At 33.3% G+C, this 17,362-nt stretch overlaps 3 protein-coding genes across 5 annotated transcripts; 2 read left to right on the forward strand and 1 right to left on the reverse strand.

Annotated features, from left to right (window-relative positions):
- The first annotated feature begins 660 nt into the window (after positions 1–660).
- LOC137822291 (uncharacterized) lies at positions 661–2,760 on the forward strand. Its single transcript, XM_090295669.1, has 4 exons — positions 661–825; positions 905–997; positions 2,251–2,610; positions 2,686–2,760. The coding sequence occupies exons 1-4, from the start codon at positions 661–663 to the stop codon at positions 2,758–2,760; spliced, it is 693 nt and encodes a 230-aa protein (XP_090151795.1).
- A 3,658-nt stretch (positions 2,761–6,418) lies between these two features.
- On the forward strand, positions 6,419–9,658 carry LOC137820260 (wall-associated receptor kinase 2). Its single transcript, XM_068624233.2, has 3 exons — positions 6,419–7,434; positions 7,751–7,924; positions 8,241–9,658. Exons 1-3 carry the CDS (start codon positions 6,561–6,563, stop codon positions 9,443–9,445), a joined length of 2,253 nt encoding a protein of 750 aa, XP_068480334.1. The 5' UTR covers positions 6,419–6,560; the 3' UTR covers positions 9,446–9,658.
- A 472-nt stretch (positions 9,659–10,130) lies between these two features.
- LOC137820259 (putative methyltransferase PMT25) lies at positions 10,131–16,544 on the reverse strand. Of its 3 annotated transcripts, XM_068624231.2 has the most exons (10): positions 16,205–16,411; positions 16,043–16,091; positions 14,140–15,269; positions 13,913–14,062; positions 12,883–13,153; positions 12,686–12,796; positions 12,422–12,596; positions 11,547–11,816; positions 10,675–10,875; positions 10,131–10,585 (listed from the first exon to the last, which is right to left on the reverse strand). In XM_068624231.2, exons 3-10 carry the CDS (start codon positions 15,232–15,234, stop codon positions 10,357–10,359), a joined length of 2,502 nt encoding a protein of 833 aa, XP_068480332.1. In that variant the 5' UTR covers positions 15,235–15,269; positions 16,043–16,091; positions 16,205–16,411; the 3' UTR covers positions 10,131–10,356. The 3 variants fall into 3 exon arrangements, with proteins under 3 accessions (XP_068480332.1, XP_068480331.1, XP_068480333.1); XM_068624230.1 differs by lacking the exon at positions 16,043–16,091 and having other exon boundaries at positions 16,205–16,544; XM_068624232.2 differs by lacking the exon at positions 16,205–16,411 and having other exon boundaries at positions 15,386–16,091.
- Positions 16,545–17,362: the final 818 nt, after the last annotated feature.

Consider the following 17,362-nt stretch of genomic DNA (forward strand, 5'->3'; position numbering starts at 1 on the left):
GTATGCACAACCACACACATCTGACTCTGCACTACCACATACATCTGAGTCTACACTGCCACATACATCCGAGTCTACACAACCACATACCCCTCAATCTGCACAACCGCATACATTAGAATTTGAAGCAGAAAGGGTGGCACCAAAAAAGGCAGACATTCAAACCACTATTGGTTTGTTGATACTATAGGTAAACATATGTTAATTTTGTTGTTGTGTTTTTCTTTTTCATTTAATTACTTTCATTGCAGATACCTTAATTTATTATACTTTATAGATGAGCATGGAGTTACTCAGAAAACGAAGCTCAAGGTTAGGGATGCTCATAATTTGCCCATTGGAATACGTGTGGTTGTCAACTATGATGATAACTTTCAACCCATTGGAGAAGCATGTGGTTTGCTTGCTGGAGTTTGTGGACAGTAGCAGCAAATCATATATTGTTGCCTATAAGTTTTGAAAGTTGGTCATCTGTGCCTGATACTTACAAGGATACTATATGGGAGAGTGAACTGAAGGTAATTGACCCTACATTCAATAAAACATTAAATATGTACATTCTTATTTCAGCTTTTGAATATATATGTGGACTAACAATTGTATTATTTGAAGAGTCGTTTTTGCTTCATGGTAAATGAAGATCTCGCTAAGAGAGATGTTATGTTCAAAATTGGCAAATTGTGGAGGGAGTATAGATGCAAGCTCTGGAATGAATTCTATGACCCAGTGTTAAGCAGAAATGACTTGATAAAGAATGTTCCAGATGGTCTTAACATGGAGCAGTGGGCTATATTTGTGGATTATCGTCTCAAGCCTTCCACAGTGGTACATACTTTTCATTTCATATATTTCTCACTCAACATGATTTTAAATTTGCAAAAACTGATTTCATTTTATTGTGTAGAAACTGTGTAACAGGAATAGAGAGATAAGAAAGAAACAAACTATTCCTCACACTGGTGGAGCTATGGCATTGTCAAGAAGGAGGGATAATCTGGTATATTTACATATATGTAGCTTTGTGAATTTGGCATATATTTTGATTTATAATATATTATGTATTTTTGTAATTATATTATCCTTTTTGGAATGTATAGAAAATTGAGACTGGTAGGAACATTGGCCGGGCTGAGATGTGGAAGATCACACACAAGAGGAAGAATGGCACGTATGTTAATGATGAAGCTATGGAGATTGGGGTAACTTCTAATTATATCAGTTTTGAACCTCTCATTTTCTTCTTTATGTTGAACAGAGTAATTGTTTTTTGTATATACTATTTTTGAGACATACTATTTTGGATTTGGATACTGATTTGGATATTGTTTTGGACTATTTTAGACTATTTTAGATACTGTCTTAGACTGTTTTGGGTTATTTTGGACACTGTCTTGGACTGTTTTAGGAACATATTGTCTCTACCATGGGTATATATTGTTTTGGACTGTTTTGGATTGTTTTGGACTGTTTTGGATTGTTTTGGGCTATTTTGGATACTGTCTTGGACTGTTTTGGACACTGTTTTGGGAACATATTGTGTCTGCCATGAGTATATACTATTTTGGACTGTTTTGGGCTATTTTGGATACTGTCTTGAATTGTTTTCGATTGTTTTGGGAACACTTTGTCTCTACCATGAGTATATATTGTTTTGGACTGTTTTGAATTGTTTTGGGCTATTTTGGATACTGTTTTGGATTGTTTTGGGAACATATTGTCTCTATCATGGGTATATATTGTTTTGGACTATTTTGGACTGTTTTGAGCTATTTTGGATACTGTCTTGAATTGTTTTCGATTGTTTTGGGAACACTTTGTCTCTACCATGAGTATATATTGTTTTGGACTGTTTTGAATTGTTTTGGGCTATTTTGGATACTGTCTTGAATTGTTTTGGATTGTTTTGGGAACATATTGTCTCTATCATGGGTATATATTGTTTTGGACTATTTTGGATTGTTTTGGCCTATTTTGGATACTTCCTTGGACTGTTTTGGACACTGTTTTGGGAACATATTGTCTCTACCATGGGTATATATTGTTTTGGACTGTTTTGGATTGTTTTGGGCTATTTTGGATATTGTCTTGGATTGTTTTAGACTGTTTTGGGAACATATTGTCTCTACCATGGGTATATATTGTTTTGGACTGTTTTGGATTGTTTTGGGCTATTTTGGATACTGTCTTGGACTGTTTTGGACTGTTTTGGGAAGACGAACATTAAAGTTGGTTGCTTCCATTTTTATGTAGGATAAAATTGATGAGTTAATGCTGGAAAATCCAGAAACTGCATCACATATATCTCCAAATGATCCTGTTGGTGTCATTTTTGGAAAGGAGCATCCAGGGAGGGTCAGAGGACTTTCATATGGAGCTTGTCCTACCCTTGCTTTCAGGAAATCCACAACAAGGGTAAGCAATATGAATAATGGTTCCTCTAGTGGTGGGTCTTCAACAAATGTTGAAGAAAAGGTAGAAAAGATGGCAACTGAACTTGCAGTTGTAAGGAGCCAAATGCATACTATGCTAGCCTACATTGCTTCTAGACCAGACGTGCCGGAACATTTTGCTGCAATGGCAGCAAATTTGGTACAAGCATCTATTAATGAGGTATAAATTACTATACTTAAAATTTTATTATAATATTGTTTTCATTTATTTTAAACATATTTTAACTTATTCCAGGCACTGGATGTTGCTAGTGGTGCTCCATCACCAAACCAGAATATAAGATCAAGTGGAGGGAGTAAGACAAATTAGGATTGAGAATTTACTTGTAATATGTTTAGAAAATGAAACAATTTACATTTTGACAATTTAATTTACTTGTTGTTTGGATTAGTTTGACATTATCAACTTTGTTATTTCAATGAATGAATGAACTCATCTTTTGATTATTATATTTCTCAATTTTAAATATATTATGAAATTAGTTTATGTTATAACTTAATTATATATATTATGAAACATAATATCAAATTAATTAATATTATAAAATCAAATTATAAAATAGAATTAAATAAATTATTATAAATATTAAAAATAAAATTAAAGTTTAATTATAATATCAAATTAAATAATATTATGAAATCAAATTATAAAATAGAATTAAATAAATTGTTATAAATATTAAAAATTAAATTAAATATTTAATATTCGAATTATGACAGTTATAAAGTGTATTATAAATGTCATACTATACTATATTAAGTGGCGGTTAAAACTGCCACAATTTACGTAAGAATTGGTTTACCCAGTTTTAAAATTACGACATTTATAACTGACGTCAATTGCACGCTTAAAACTGCCACATTATACAATGCATACTATGGCGTCTGCTACAACGGTTCTCATTTGACCGCCACATTAAACTTTGTGGCGGCAAGAATTCTGGCGGTACGCAATACCGCCACAGACGTATAATGCGGCGGTTAAAAATGCCAGTTTTTACGAAAATAACCGCCGCATTATACACGTTTTTTTGTAGTGTAAAACACTTTTGAAATATTAATTTTGTGCCCCAAAAAAGTTTTACAAGAAGATTGTTGTGTTCATTAGCAAACTAGTAGAGTGCTTAAACCTTGTATATGTTGTAAGACACTAGCCTCTCTAGTGAGCAAATCCTTGTGATCTTTTATATCACATCTTTAGAAAAATCTATGTCTAGACAATAGCGACTATGTGTAATATAATACTTAGTGGGTTAACTAAGAGTAGCTACGTTCTAAAATAATACTCGAGTTTCTAGTCAGATGTGATTAAGTGTTCAATAAATACTTGACGGGTTTATCAAGAAAAGAATACTCAATGACTTAGTCAAGAGTAGGTACACTCAAAACAATACTCAATTGTAACTTGCAAAAGTAGTTTGCATAGTGAAACTCAATTAGTTGATTGAGGACGTAGTCTACACTATCAGACGAACAAATATAAAAATTTGAGAGTAAATTCTTCTTTATTTCATCTTGTTAAGTTGCATGTTATTAAATCTACACTAACTTAAGAATGATAGTTTTCAAACTAAGTTTTTGAAGATCTTTGACAGACCATCGTCAAGTTAAAAATTATAGCTTGATTGTGTATCATTAGATGATATTTGCAAAAATCTGCAAAAAAAAAATTAATACACAATTAAAAATCTCCCTTTTTCTATATTTGGCATGTTTTAAAAATTAACTTTTAACTTTTGTATTTATTCATTTTTTATTCTTAATTTTTTAAAATTTTCTTTTAATTTTTTATATAAAGTAAGATTTTATTATTCTATTTTTTTCGTCTTTCACTTATAAGCTTATTACATAAGATATTGATAATAATTATTTTACTAATACTTTTATATTATACTACTTATGCATAAGTTATATTATATTTTTATATATAGGAGTAGTGGAAGACATGTGTACTTGATTACTTGCAGCTCATTCCAAGTCAAGGTTTCTTTTTTTCAGTTGTTTTCGAACGGGTTTAGTACCTAAAGAACGATTACTCTTGTTTCCACCTTCGGTCGGTCTACGATGCTCCAAGCTTTCAGCTACACCTCCGTTCTCTCGGTCGTTTGGCTCTACAGGCGGGGATGGTACCTGTAGAAGGCACTCCAACGCTCAAGTCAGTCGGGGTGTTAGCACTCGGGTGTCAAAGTACTGTAGATAATGACGTACATTTCTCCTTGAAATGCGTGTTATTTATATTACCTTAGTGGGCCTTCGTTGGTGGGCCGGATTATGGAATTGGTTCGTGTTTAGGGTTACGCTAAACAACCCTTAACCATGGATTAACCCTGTTGACTTGGTCAACCCTTGGTTAAATGTCAAGGGTCGTCGGCCACGTGTCATCGTGTGGCCTTCTCACCGTGGTTTAGATGATAACTTGATTCGAGCGTTGGCCGACCCATTGGGTCATCCAGTCGTACTAGTACACCAGTCAACAATGCTAATATAGACTAACAAATGTTTAGATACTAGAAAATCAACTAATAGCTTTTATGTTTTTCTTGGTGATTTTCTAATCTCCTATGAGTCTATCAAATAAGATATTATGTCCAAGTTCTCGTCATAATCAAAATATCGTGTTTTATAATCAATGGTCATTAGAGTAGGTTGCCTATCACGATTACTCAAATATTTTGAAGTTTCAATTGACATAACTATACTCTTTTGTGATAATGTGTCATGCACATTGCTTAATATTCATCTCACCATCACTACAAGAAAATCATTAAATATCAATCAAATTTAGAGATAAAAAAATAATTAGTCACTATATTAACTAAATTAGATATTATTTTAGAGACTAAAAATTATTCATATCTAAAACGGTTTTTATTATTAATAAAAATTTATAAAATAGTTTCTAAATTAGTATCTAACCATTAGCTACCAAGATTTTAGTTACTTACTACTTCATATTCTAATTTAGTCTTGAGATTGAATGTAATGACTTTATATATTGTATAGACAATTTGAAGTTGATTCCATGTTTTATTTCAATAAAAATTAAAATAAATAATGTTATATTAAATATAAAATCTAATTTTTATGTTACTAATTCATATATCATAATATTTTTAAAAAAAATATTTAAATATTCAATTAATTTAAAAATATATATAATATAATATAAATATCTTAAATAATATTAAAATTATCTAAATATAAATATTAATTATTACCTAAATTGAACTAACATAAATTTTAATGATATTATTAATAAAATAAAATTAATAATAAAATAAAATTTCTAATATAACACTAATGTATAGTTATTTATAATAAATAAAATATATAATCATTATTATTATAAATATAATATTATTATTTATATTTAATACAAATTTATTTTCTAATCATAATTTTTAAATTTACAAATATTTAATTTATATACTTTTACTCAAAAATATCTTATATTATTATTAAATTTAAAAAATATATATTTAAAAAATATTCAAAACATTTTCACAACGAATTAGATCTCACAACTTTTCGAACACATTCTTTCTAGTATAGTCTTGAATCCAAATACAGTGACGCATATTCAAATCCTCACATTTCCTTATGTGCTTCCGTTTGCAGCCACTCCTTCATTTCGGCTTTTGGCCAATTAACATGTATTTTTGCCAATCCGAATCTTGTCAAGTTGTTTCTCTTGACATAGGTTTGGAAAATTTGCCACGTATATACTTGTCGTAGTTTACCAGAAAGTGAGAAAAAAAAGTACGTGTAGTTGTCTTTCTGAAGCACGTGGATCCTTGGCGTTGGTTGTTATACCTTGTTCTCTTTATCATTATTCAGTGGTCTTCTATCTTTGTTATACATTGTAGATGCAAAGTTGTTTCCTCCAATTTGAAAGTAATCATTGACCCCGAGTCTTCCCTGCAATAATCATTCTAATATTTATTTTCTTACATCTTTTCTGAATATTTGACAAGAATTACTGTATTAGGAAAACCATTGGAGGGGAATTATCATTGACCCCAAGTCTTCTGAATCATTCATTCCATACACTTATTAAAAGATAGAAGCACAGTGGTGACCAAATTAAGTTGAAAGAAAAAACAAGTGCAGATGCGTGTCCGTTTAAAGCAGCTGCTACTTGTTGTGCTCCTGGCTGCAGCAGCAGCAGCAGCTAAAACTCAACCTATGTCAAAGCCAAACTGCATAACAAAGTGTGGCAACGTCACCATTCCTTTTCCCTTTGGCCTCACAAAGCTCTGTTCTCTCAACACCTCATTTCTCATCACTTGCAACCATAACATTCCATTCTTGAAAACTTTTCATCAAGATGTGCGTATGCTTAACATCTCACTCGACGGCCAACTGGACGTTTCATTGCCAGTTGCCACAAGTTGCTTCAATAACAAGACAGATGAATTAAAGAACGACTTCTGGTCGTACAAATTCTACACACCTTTTCACCTTCCATCCAAGCAAAACAAGTTAACTGTATTGGGCGCTAACACTGCAGGAGTAGTAGAAGCTGTAGATTCAACATTCGAATACGCTACTTGTTTGTGCGTGTCTGTGTACAGTAGTATGATGGACGAGCCACCACATGACGAGTCATGCTCCGGCCGTTTTTGTTGCGAGACTCCAATTCGACAAAGGCTATCGGAATTCGATATTTATTCTCTACATATCTCCATAAATAACATGAACAAAACATTCCAGTCCTACCCATGTGGTTATGCATTTCTGGTTAAGGAGGGAGCCTACAATTTCTCCATGGCAAACCTGCGCAATTTTCACAGCAGCAGCACGTTTCCTGCGGTTATGGATTGGGCAGTGGGGAACACGTGCCTAGATGCTAAGAATAATGCTTCCAGTTATGCGTGTAAGTCAAACCACGGTGAATGTGACAATGCAAAGGAGGGACCTGGTTACCATTGTAAATGCTCCAGAGGTTTTCGTGGAAACGCATACCTACATGATGGTTGTGTAGGTCTGTACATTCTCCTCCTTTTTAAAATAACTCATATTCTGTTTTTATATTAGAATCAATCTTATAAAATTACCTTTATCAAGGGCTTCAAATTTTATGCACACAATATTAAAAAACTATTAATTATTTATTTGAGGATAAAATTTAAATAACAAATTTGTTGTGTTAAAATATCATTTATTTTGAAACCGGAGTGTTAATTATTTCGTATTTCTTTGTTCTAACTACTTTTTGCTTATCAAGTGTAAAAATTAATGACAGATTACACACAAATTGTGAACATTTTTTTCTTTAAAACTCGTTATTTTTCTTCTAGATGTTGATGAATGCGCTGAAGGATTGCACGACTGTTTAAAGGGGAGATCAACATGCAGCAACAGTCCAACCGGGAGCTACAGTTGTTCTTGTCCAAAGGGATATGAAGGAGATGGGAAAAACAATGGAACCGGATGTCTTCGCAAGAGTAACAGCAAAATCATAATTGCTTTCAGTAAGTATGCTATTGTCTGTTAAAACATTCTATTCTCATTACATAATAACTTTAACAAGCAAGTTGAATTTAAAGCCTGCGTGTAACATATACACAGGAGAGATCAAACTTATTTCTCAAAATATACATGACTTCTTCTCTATTTGAATATTTCCATTACAACATTTTTTTCCTTTGTCTGTATATATGCCTTCAAGTTGAGTTTGTCCATGCATCATGAAATATCTGAAGAATATGGCACTTACTTTTTATTAAATGTTTTATCGACAACTGAGCATAAGAGAGAAAATAATTGTTTGCACTTATCGATGTTCAGGTGTGAGTGGAAGTATATTGGCACTTGTGGGGGGAACCTTATACGTGTACTGTGCATTAAAGAAAAGAAAACTCAACAAACTTAAAGAACACTTTTTTGAACTAAACGGTGGCCTGTTATTACAACAGCAGATAGGCAGGTATGGTGGATCATCTGAAATGACAAAAATCTTTACTGTGGAAGAACTAAAAGAGGCCACCAGCAATTTCAATGAAGACATGGTTTTAGGGGAAGGTGGGCAGGGAACAGTTTACAAAGGAATATTACCTGATAATAGGATTGTAGCAATAAAAATGTCCAAAATTAGTAACCCAAACCAAATTGAGCATTTCATCAATGAGGTGATTCTGCTTTGTCAAATCAATCACAGAAATGTGGTGAAACTCTTGGGATGTTGTTTAGAGACAGAAGTTCCCTTACTTGTTTATGAATTCGTTCCCAACGGAACTGTTTACGACCATCTATACGATCAAAGCCAATTTTTAAGACTTACCTGGAAAAGAAGATTACAAATAGCAACACAAACTGCTGGGGCCCTGGCATACTTGCATTCTGCTACCAATGCACCAATCGTACATAGAGATGTGAAAACTTCAAACATACTACTTGATCACAACTTCACTGCAAAGGTTTCTGATTTTGGAGCCTCAAGGATTATTCCTGTTGATCGAACTGAGTTAACCACTTTGGTGTTGGGGACACTGGGTTATCTTGACCCAGAATACTTCCACTCAAGCCAGTTAACAGAGAAAAGTGATGTCTATAGTTTTGGAGTTGTCCTAGCCGAACTACTAACAGGAAAGAAGGCACTCTCTTTTGAAAGGCCAGATGCTCATAGAAACTTAGCGGTTCACTTCCATTCTTCAATGAATGAGGGTCAGTTACTTAACATTGTAGATAGCCGCATAATAGATGAGGCAAATGTTGAGCAATTAATGGATGTTGCCAATATTGCAAGCCACTGTTTGAGGTTGAAGGGGGAGGAAAGGCCCACCATGAGAGAAGTGGCAATAGAACTTGAAGGAATAAACATTGTGGAGAAGCACCAATGGGAAAAAGTCAACTTGTCGTCAGAGGAGACTGAAAATCTTCTCAAAGCAATACCATCATCTTCTTTTAGCATTGATGGTGTTAACAGAAGAAGCATTCCTTCTGGCTCTGATATTTCAAACCGAATTTCCTTGTCCTTAACTAGTGGAAGATGATTGATTAGCTGATATTATTATCATGATTCTCAAGACTGTCGTTATTCAAGACTAGATGTCAATCTAGCTTCAGAGTAATGGATATGTGATACATTGTATGTTGCATTCTCTTTTTTCATTACACAATGTGACATTATTTATATGATTAAATGGTGTGTACTATTGATATACTTTTTAGTTGATTTATCCAGGATTTTGTGCGTAGTTGATGAATGGTTTCTCAAATTATATTGGCTTTACAATTAATATTCAAGTGGAAACTGTGGTTTGGATGAAATGTTGTGTAGACTATATGAGATGCTTTTTCTATAAAAGTATCACTAATATTTAATTAATTTCTTGGCTGGAATTTTATGGGAGGAAGATAATAATAATAATGCCGAAGATACACATAATCATAACATGAAAAAGGAAATTCAAGAAACTTTGTTATGTCTAATCAAACATATTTTGTCTTTTAAGTTCACCAGAATTTATTTCAAATTCATATAATTTACACAAAAACAACACTTCAATAACACTCCACCTAAATCAAAAAGATCTAAGTTCAAATTATACAATCAAAAGCACGACTTCCATGTAAATTTAAAAACACTAATATCGAACTTACAAGCATAACTTCATCCTAAAATTAAAAAAAAAAAAAACTTAAAATCATACTTGTAATTTTAAAAAAAAATTGCTGTAATGGTAATCTCAAGTAAAATTGCCCCCAAAATGGTGTTTTGACAGACTACTGTGCAGATAAAGTGAGTACGAACGAACTACGAAGCAAGTCGTGTGTATAATTTACATTAAACAATAATAAATATTAGATAGAGAAGTGAATGAGACACTCTTCAATAATATAACTACAGAAGCAAACGTATAGCTATTTCAACCTTTGAAATTGAGATAGTGAAGCATCCTAATCATGCAATGGCTGATGCAACTGTTTCAACCTTTGTTGGACGCCAGAATGTCTTCTGAATGCAAATTAATCCCTCCCCACTTTTTATATATGTCAACCGAATTTCCCAGTGTAGAGATTTAGCCATGCTTTCTATCTCACCAACAGTTTCAGCATTGTCTCTTACCACCAAATATCCTTCTGGTCTCAGGATCCTATCAACTTCTGCAATCACTGCCATTATGTTGCACCTGAATCCAAATATGTCAGTTAAATCAGAAGGATGCATAAGGACTAAGGAGATTTCTTCGTAGACAACTTTTGAAGTTACTGAACATACTTTTTCCTAAGTGTTGATAATATAGAATCTGCATGAAGAAGATCATAGGATCTTGGGTATGTATTGAAGGATTCACACCAATCATGATAGATACCAAACAATCCACGCTCATATATTATAGGCAGTGTGTCCGGAGAATCAATTGGAACCACATTCATGACCCAAACATTGAATTTCAGGGTTCTGAGTGCTGCAGCAAACCTGAAGACACGAGAGAAAAGCAAAAAGTAATACTGTGAATTATTTGATACTAAAGCCTGCAAGCATAAATCCAAATAATGTCTTACTAGTATAAGACAAGGAATTATTCACACGTTGATATATTACTAAAAGAATATCTAAAGAACAGAATATACAAACAATTATCATTTTCTAAAGGATTAAAATAAAAATAAAAACAGACAAGGAAAAGAGTTAAATACTGAAGTGTACTTGAAAAAGCTGATAATCCTTCGGACGAATGAAACATCATTTTGGCTTTTAAAAGTATTAGGATCGGATTAGTAGTTGAAAAATAGAAATCACCATTTCCACCCTAAAGGATTAAAATTTCAATTAATTTAGTCAATTGTAGGAACTTTATTGATGTAACAAAAGGATTAAATCGATCGACTTTTTCATCTTTTAGAAATGAAAATTGTGATTCCCATCTGCTAGGAACTAATGTGCCCAACCTCCAATCTTTCAAGGACCAAATGGTGTTTTCCTCCTACTCTGCTTGTGGAAACATTGTTAGGAAAGAAAAGAAAGAGATGCATTATACAAAATAATGATTTTCCACCAGACTACATCAAATACAAAGAACAAAAAAGTAATTTATTTCTATTTCAAAGAGGAACCAGGAATATGCAAGAGTACAAATAAACTCCTACCCTCCATAAGCAGCTCTCATGTCCATCACATTTCTTACTGATGACCAATCGATACTCATTCCATTCAAATATGTGTGGGATAGAACGTTTTTCCAATGCTTGTAATCAGCAGTGAATTCCACAGAAGCAGCTCTTCCATAAACACCAGCCTGAGAGTTAATCCAGTAAGGGGGTTTCTCCAACCTCAGTGGCCATTGCTCAGGCCAGATTGATCCACGCTCTGATACATCAGTGGGCACTTTGTGCATACAAGGCTGCAGCGATACATTCCTGAAGACATGCAAGTTGGAACATCTCATAAAAGATAGAAATTTTCTCAAAAAGGAAAATTCTCCAAGTAATGTATTATGAACACTCAGGGCAATTTCAACCTGAGTGATTAATTTTTAGATGTTCAATTCCATTTTATCTTTTTTTGCTTAATAAGTAGCTCTAGGAATTCTAGCCCAGAAGAAAAGGATGTCACGGATTTGAATAGAAGAATACTTCAGTTTATTTGAGTAGTAACTAGAAAGATTCTCGTTCTTTTTCTCAAGCTTCACACACAAATTGCTAGGTGCATGCATACATAACAGTACTCTCCAAATACCAACAAATTATTGTTACAAAACCTTTAAGAAAAAATTATGTATATCCAAACAAAAGAAAGCTTCCAAAAATTTAACAAGGAAAAAACTATTTTACTTATATATCAACAAACAATTATAAATTCATATTTCTTGGTTGAAAGACTCCCAATCATTTGGATTAGTGTTGTTATTCCTTTTTTTTTTCATCGAATTCTTATTATGAAATTTTCAAAAAGGTGCTTCTATTCCACCGTATTTGAGAATCCTATTCATGCCCATTGCCCATAATATAAAAAATAGATGTACCAGGCTGTATTTGGATCATCAGATTCGTTGCACATGGGTGGCTCGTTTTTTATTCTGTTGTCATAGCATTCATTGTCAGTTGGTTTTCTATATATTGCTGCTGCCACTCCATTCAATTTGTCCTTTGCAATTACCACCAGATCCCAGCACATTGACATTGTAATTTCACCCATCGCTGCAACAAAATGGTTTCCAGATTTTGTGTGACATCTACTCATCAGTTCATTTATTAGAGGAACATGAATTTGGGTTTAATAGCAGTACCTTTCCAAATTTCAATACTTTCTGGATCCTTTTGGTACACTGGAGTAGCAGACCATACAAAGTAACCTCCAGGTCTTAAGACACGGTTAAGCTCTAAGAGTAACCTCCCACCTGCATTGCACAACAAATATAGAGCATTACTATAACAGCCATGCGTAAGTGAGAAAAAGAAAATTCCATCGAAATGTTTATCACACCTTCTACGTGCCAAGGGACTCTACAACGAGCACAGTGGATAAGATCAAAGACAGAACCAGGGTAGGGTAATCTTATGGTGCCCATGACGCCTAATGTGGCAGGAATTCCCCGTTCCAGAGCAAATTGAACTTGTGCCTCGTGCACATCTTTAGGAGCAAATGACATGGTCAGCACGTCCTTTTCAAACAAATAGCCTCCAAAGCTGGCTACCCCACACCCAACATCCAATATCACACGACTTCTCTTCCCCCAAGCAATTTCAGGAAGAGACTGCATCATTATACAAACACCCATTTATGTGGGGAATGACATATACATCATAATAAATATGAGCAGGATGGGTAAGACACTGCTTAATTTTCAAGACAACGAATTTACAAGTTTGAAAAGCACTGTAATCAAACAAGCTTACAGCGTGATGTGATATTGCAATGAGTCAATGACAAAAGAAGAACAAGAAAAGCTAAATAAAGTAGGTGCAAAAGATAAAAAGGTTACATGACTAAGGTAAGTTCAAATTTAGGACAGCTATTACTATGTCTAAGATGATAAAATATTCAAGAAACTCATGTGCCCTGTATTACAAGAGAGTAAAATCAATGAATAAAAGAAAGGGAAAAAACAGTTATAGTAGGAATAATATAGATTTATTGTACTTCACATTTTTACAATGTTTGAATCAGACACCAGCACCATAATCAGGAATAATAAAAATGTACTAGGAATGGCTTTATCTCATTTTCAAAGCCTTTTTACCTTCCATTCAGTTATTTCTGTAGAGATTATTACATAAAGACTTTATTGCTATTTAGAAAAGAAAGGGTTTAGCAAAAACACAAAAAATATAAATAATGTAACTTCCTCTAAAAAATGTCAACATATGATGTGCACAGCATGTTATATGTTACTTAAGTCAGAGGTTTCCGTTTTCCCATTACCAAGAATCAGGTTCTAAGAGTAGTTGGTTATGCAAAACAACATATTTGCAAGATAACAATAGCACTGCAACAAAGAAACTTAAAGGCTTACTTTCTGAATGAATTCTATGTAATGAAGAGCGCCATGTTTAAACTGAGTTCCACCACCAGGAAAAGTAAGGTATTCACCAGTAACTTTGACCCAGTTTTGATGACCCTTATCTTCTACAAGCTTTGTGTGTGGAGCATTCTTGTACCATATCTGCAAGAGGCACCAAAATATTGAATTTCATTATCAAGTAACAAGATGTGGTTTTCATCCAGTCATATATCGCATACCATTTCCCTGCTTTTGGGCCACCTAAATGGGCTTCTATAGCCCTCGGGCAGAGAAACAAGACAAGTGGTAGCTTCATCAGGACAGTGTCTCTCGCGATGTTCATAGTGGCTTATGCTTTGAAGCCTTCTAATTGTTTGCCAATTGTCAAGGCAAGGAATATACTCTGATCCGGTAGTTGTATTACAAAGTTTCCAGTCATATCTTCTGTTGTCAATAGAAACTGAAGACTTCTGTGATTCCTTCTCGTGTTGTGATTCTGCAGCTTGAGTTGACCAAGTTCCATTTTCAGTGCTAGTTTCAATCAAAGTTTCTGATGGTGTATCAGTAATAAAATCTTCTTTTGAAGCTTGACTATTTTTATGGCTATCTGTGTTACTTTGTCCAGAACTTTGTGTTGTTTCAGAATGCGTATTTATCTTTATTTTCTCCTCTTCAGTATCATTAACTATCTTATCTTGTTGTGTGACTTCATCCATACTCTTTTCTGTCCCGAATTTGTTATCATTTGCACTCTTGTCAGACTCCTTTTCATCTGAAGTTTCCATTGATCCTCTGAGCTCATCATTATGAATTTGACCATTCAAAGTTTCTGGTTCTGAAGATTCAGAATTTAAGGTTCCATCTGATTCTTGCTCCTCCTCGTCAGTGCTCGACTTGACATTCCTGGTTTTATCATTCTCCTCAGCAGTATTCCCAGGACCCTTCTCCAAATCATTCTTTTCATCTGTGTTCTCCCTAACAACCTCCTGGTTTTCTTTAGCAATATTATCAGACACTTCTTCAATTTCCTTTTGTTCATCCCGGTTTTCTGCAAAGTTATCTCTCTGAGGTTTAATAGTCTGGCTATCTCCCTCTGTTGATTCTTCTGGTATATCACCAGATCTTTCTTCGAATTGCTTGGTATCACTCTGTACATTTTTTACATCATTAAGGGTCTCAGAGACCGGAATGACTGAATTCTGAATTGGAACAATGGTTGACATTACAATCCATACACCAACTAAACAAAATGCAACGAACACAGCTATAGAAACCGTTGAACAGTAGTTTGACAACTTCCTCCCCTCGCCTCGGGAATTCTTCCCCAGCACCATGTTTGCTAATTACTGCTATTTCAAGATAAATGTACCTAGAAAAGGGAGTAATAAAGTATATCGAACTTGTTAAAAAATCCTGTAACTCAGCTACATGTTTATGATTTCTTCTCTTTTATATAGAAAACAATAATCAGGGAAAGTAACTTGCCTGGATATCTCCATTATACAAATTGAAAGGAAAATCATGTTGTAGCTCTACTATTTTATTCAAATAAAACCCTTGAGGGCAACAAATGTTTTTTTCCTGAATTTCCTAATTTGATGGTTGAAAGAAGGGAGGAGAGCAATTAGCGTCCCCAGCACTAAAAACGGGTCGAATGAAGGTAGGCAATAACACAAGCTGGGGTCTACTTCAAAGTTTCAATGAATTAAGCTAAAGAACATGAAATAAGAAGCCAGAAATTTACAAGTACCTACTCAATATTAGCGACCAAAACATGCTCAAGCTTTATAAAAGGAATATTCTATACTTCGCTTTTTCTTCGTTTTTTTTTAAAAAAAAAAATCAACCTTTCATGAATAAAGTATAAACTTTTATAAAGAAAAATCAAAGCTTTCTCGCAACAATCCAACAAATGAAGGAACATTTCACCCGAGGATGCGAGTATATGAGCTGAAACTGAACAAAATCTAGTACAAAAGACCCAGAACACACCTTATGAGTGAAACCATGAAGAAATCGAAATTACTAAAAAAGCCCAAAACATTAAAAGTGAAAACTGGGATGAGGTTCCCAAATAAGAGAAATGAAGATATCGGTTCAAGAAAAAAGCAGATGAGGTAAAGTATCCAGCTTTTAACTCACATTCCCCTAAAAACAGAACCCACATACGCACAATTGTTGGCATATTCTTCTGAAAAAGCAAGATCATCAATACACAGATGCAAGGTCCTTAGATCATAATCTGGAAGGAAAGGAAGCAAAATGTGAAAACAAGGAAAGGGTAGGGAGGGTTTAGAACTGTACCTTCCTGGGCAGGTGAGATCCCTAGAGCAGACTTTGCTCACATTCCTACAAGAACTGGTCTGAGAGGAAGGTCGTTTAGGCCAAACACTAAACAGTTGAAACACTGAACACTGTTTCTGTGCGGTCTAATACTTATGAGTAAGAGTATACTAACTAAAATATCAAGCTGACAGAGCTGTTTGTCACTCAGGATTTGATTATGACAAACAGTTGTTATGGAGATCATTCATGATTTTTTTAGTTTACTCAGATGTTCCATCCTTTTGGACTTCACACAACAACGAATTTCTTTTTCCAAATAAACACACTTTGAAGAATTCCACAAAGGGGTTTGCTTTATGAGAAATTATTTATTTTGGATAGACAGTTATATCTCTGGAATAGATATGAGTTTTTTTACTATATTAACATCATTATCATGTATTTCATTTTATTATTATGGAGTGTTATTCTATGAAAATAAATAAATATATACTACCAGAAAAATTACGATCAAATTATTACAAGTTATAATGTTTTTCTTTACAGAATTATTGGAAAATTTTCGTTAATCTATGTATTTTGATGATCATTTAAAATAGGTTTCTTAAGAGATGGTTAATTTGTTTATAAATCTGAAAAAAAAATGGTTCTTTATTAACAAGCATGTCCTTAACAAGAATAGGGTGGAAAAAGTTAAAAACAAAAAGAAATGAGAAATATCATCACCTCATGAGAATTTGATTGGCTTAAATATTATAAGCATTCTTCTAATATATTAATTTACTATTTTATTTATAAAAATAGACAACAAAAAAAGTTACGTTATAATTAAAAGAAATCAAAAATAGTAAAACTTTATATTTCAAAAACTAAAATAATATATATATATATATATAAGTGGCAAATCTTGTGCAAAGGGCTATAGTTACCCCAAAATTTTCTCTCTATATTTTTAAGAGTAAATATATATATATATATATATATATATATATTAGTTTTTCAAAATTATTTCAAACTTCTCCCTAAATTTTCAGTCTAGTTTCTTTAGTATGAGTGTTCCTATTTATCATACAATATGTGAGAGAAATTGGAGTCTCCATGGTATATAAAGTCTTATCATAGATGTTCTTATTTATGAAAGTTATAAAATACTTTGATAAAAAATAACTTATTAGT

This window comes from Phaseolus vulgaris, chromosome 9 (assembly GCF_051622355.1).
Source record: "Phaseolus vulgaris cultivar YP4 chromosome 9, ASM5162235v1, whole genome shotgun sequence".
NCBI classification, from domain to species: Eukaryota; Viridiplantae; Streptophyta; class Magnoliopsida; order Fabales; family Fabaceae; genus Phaseolus; species Phaseolus vulgaris.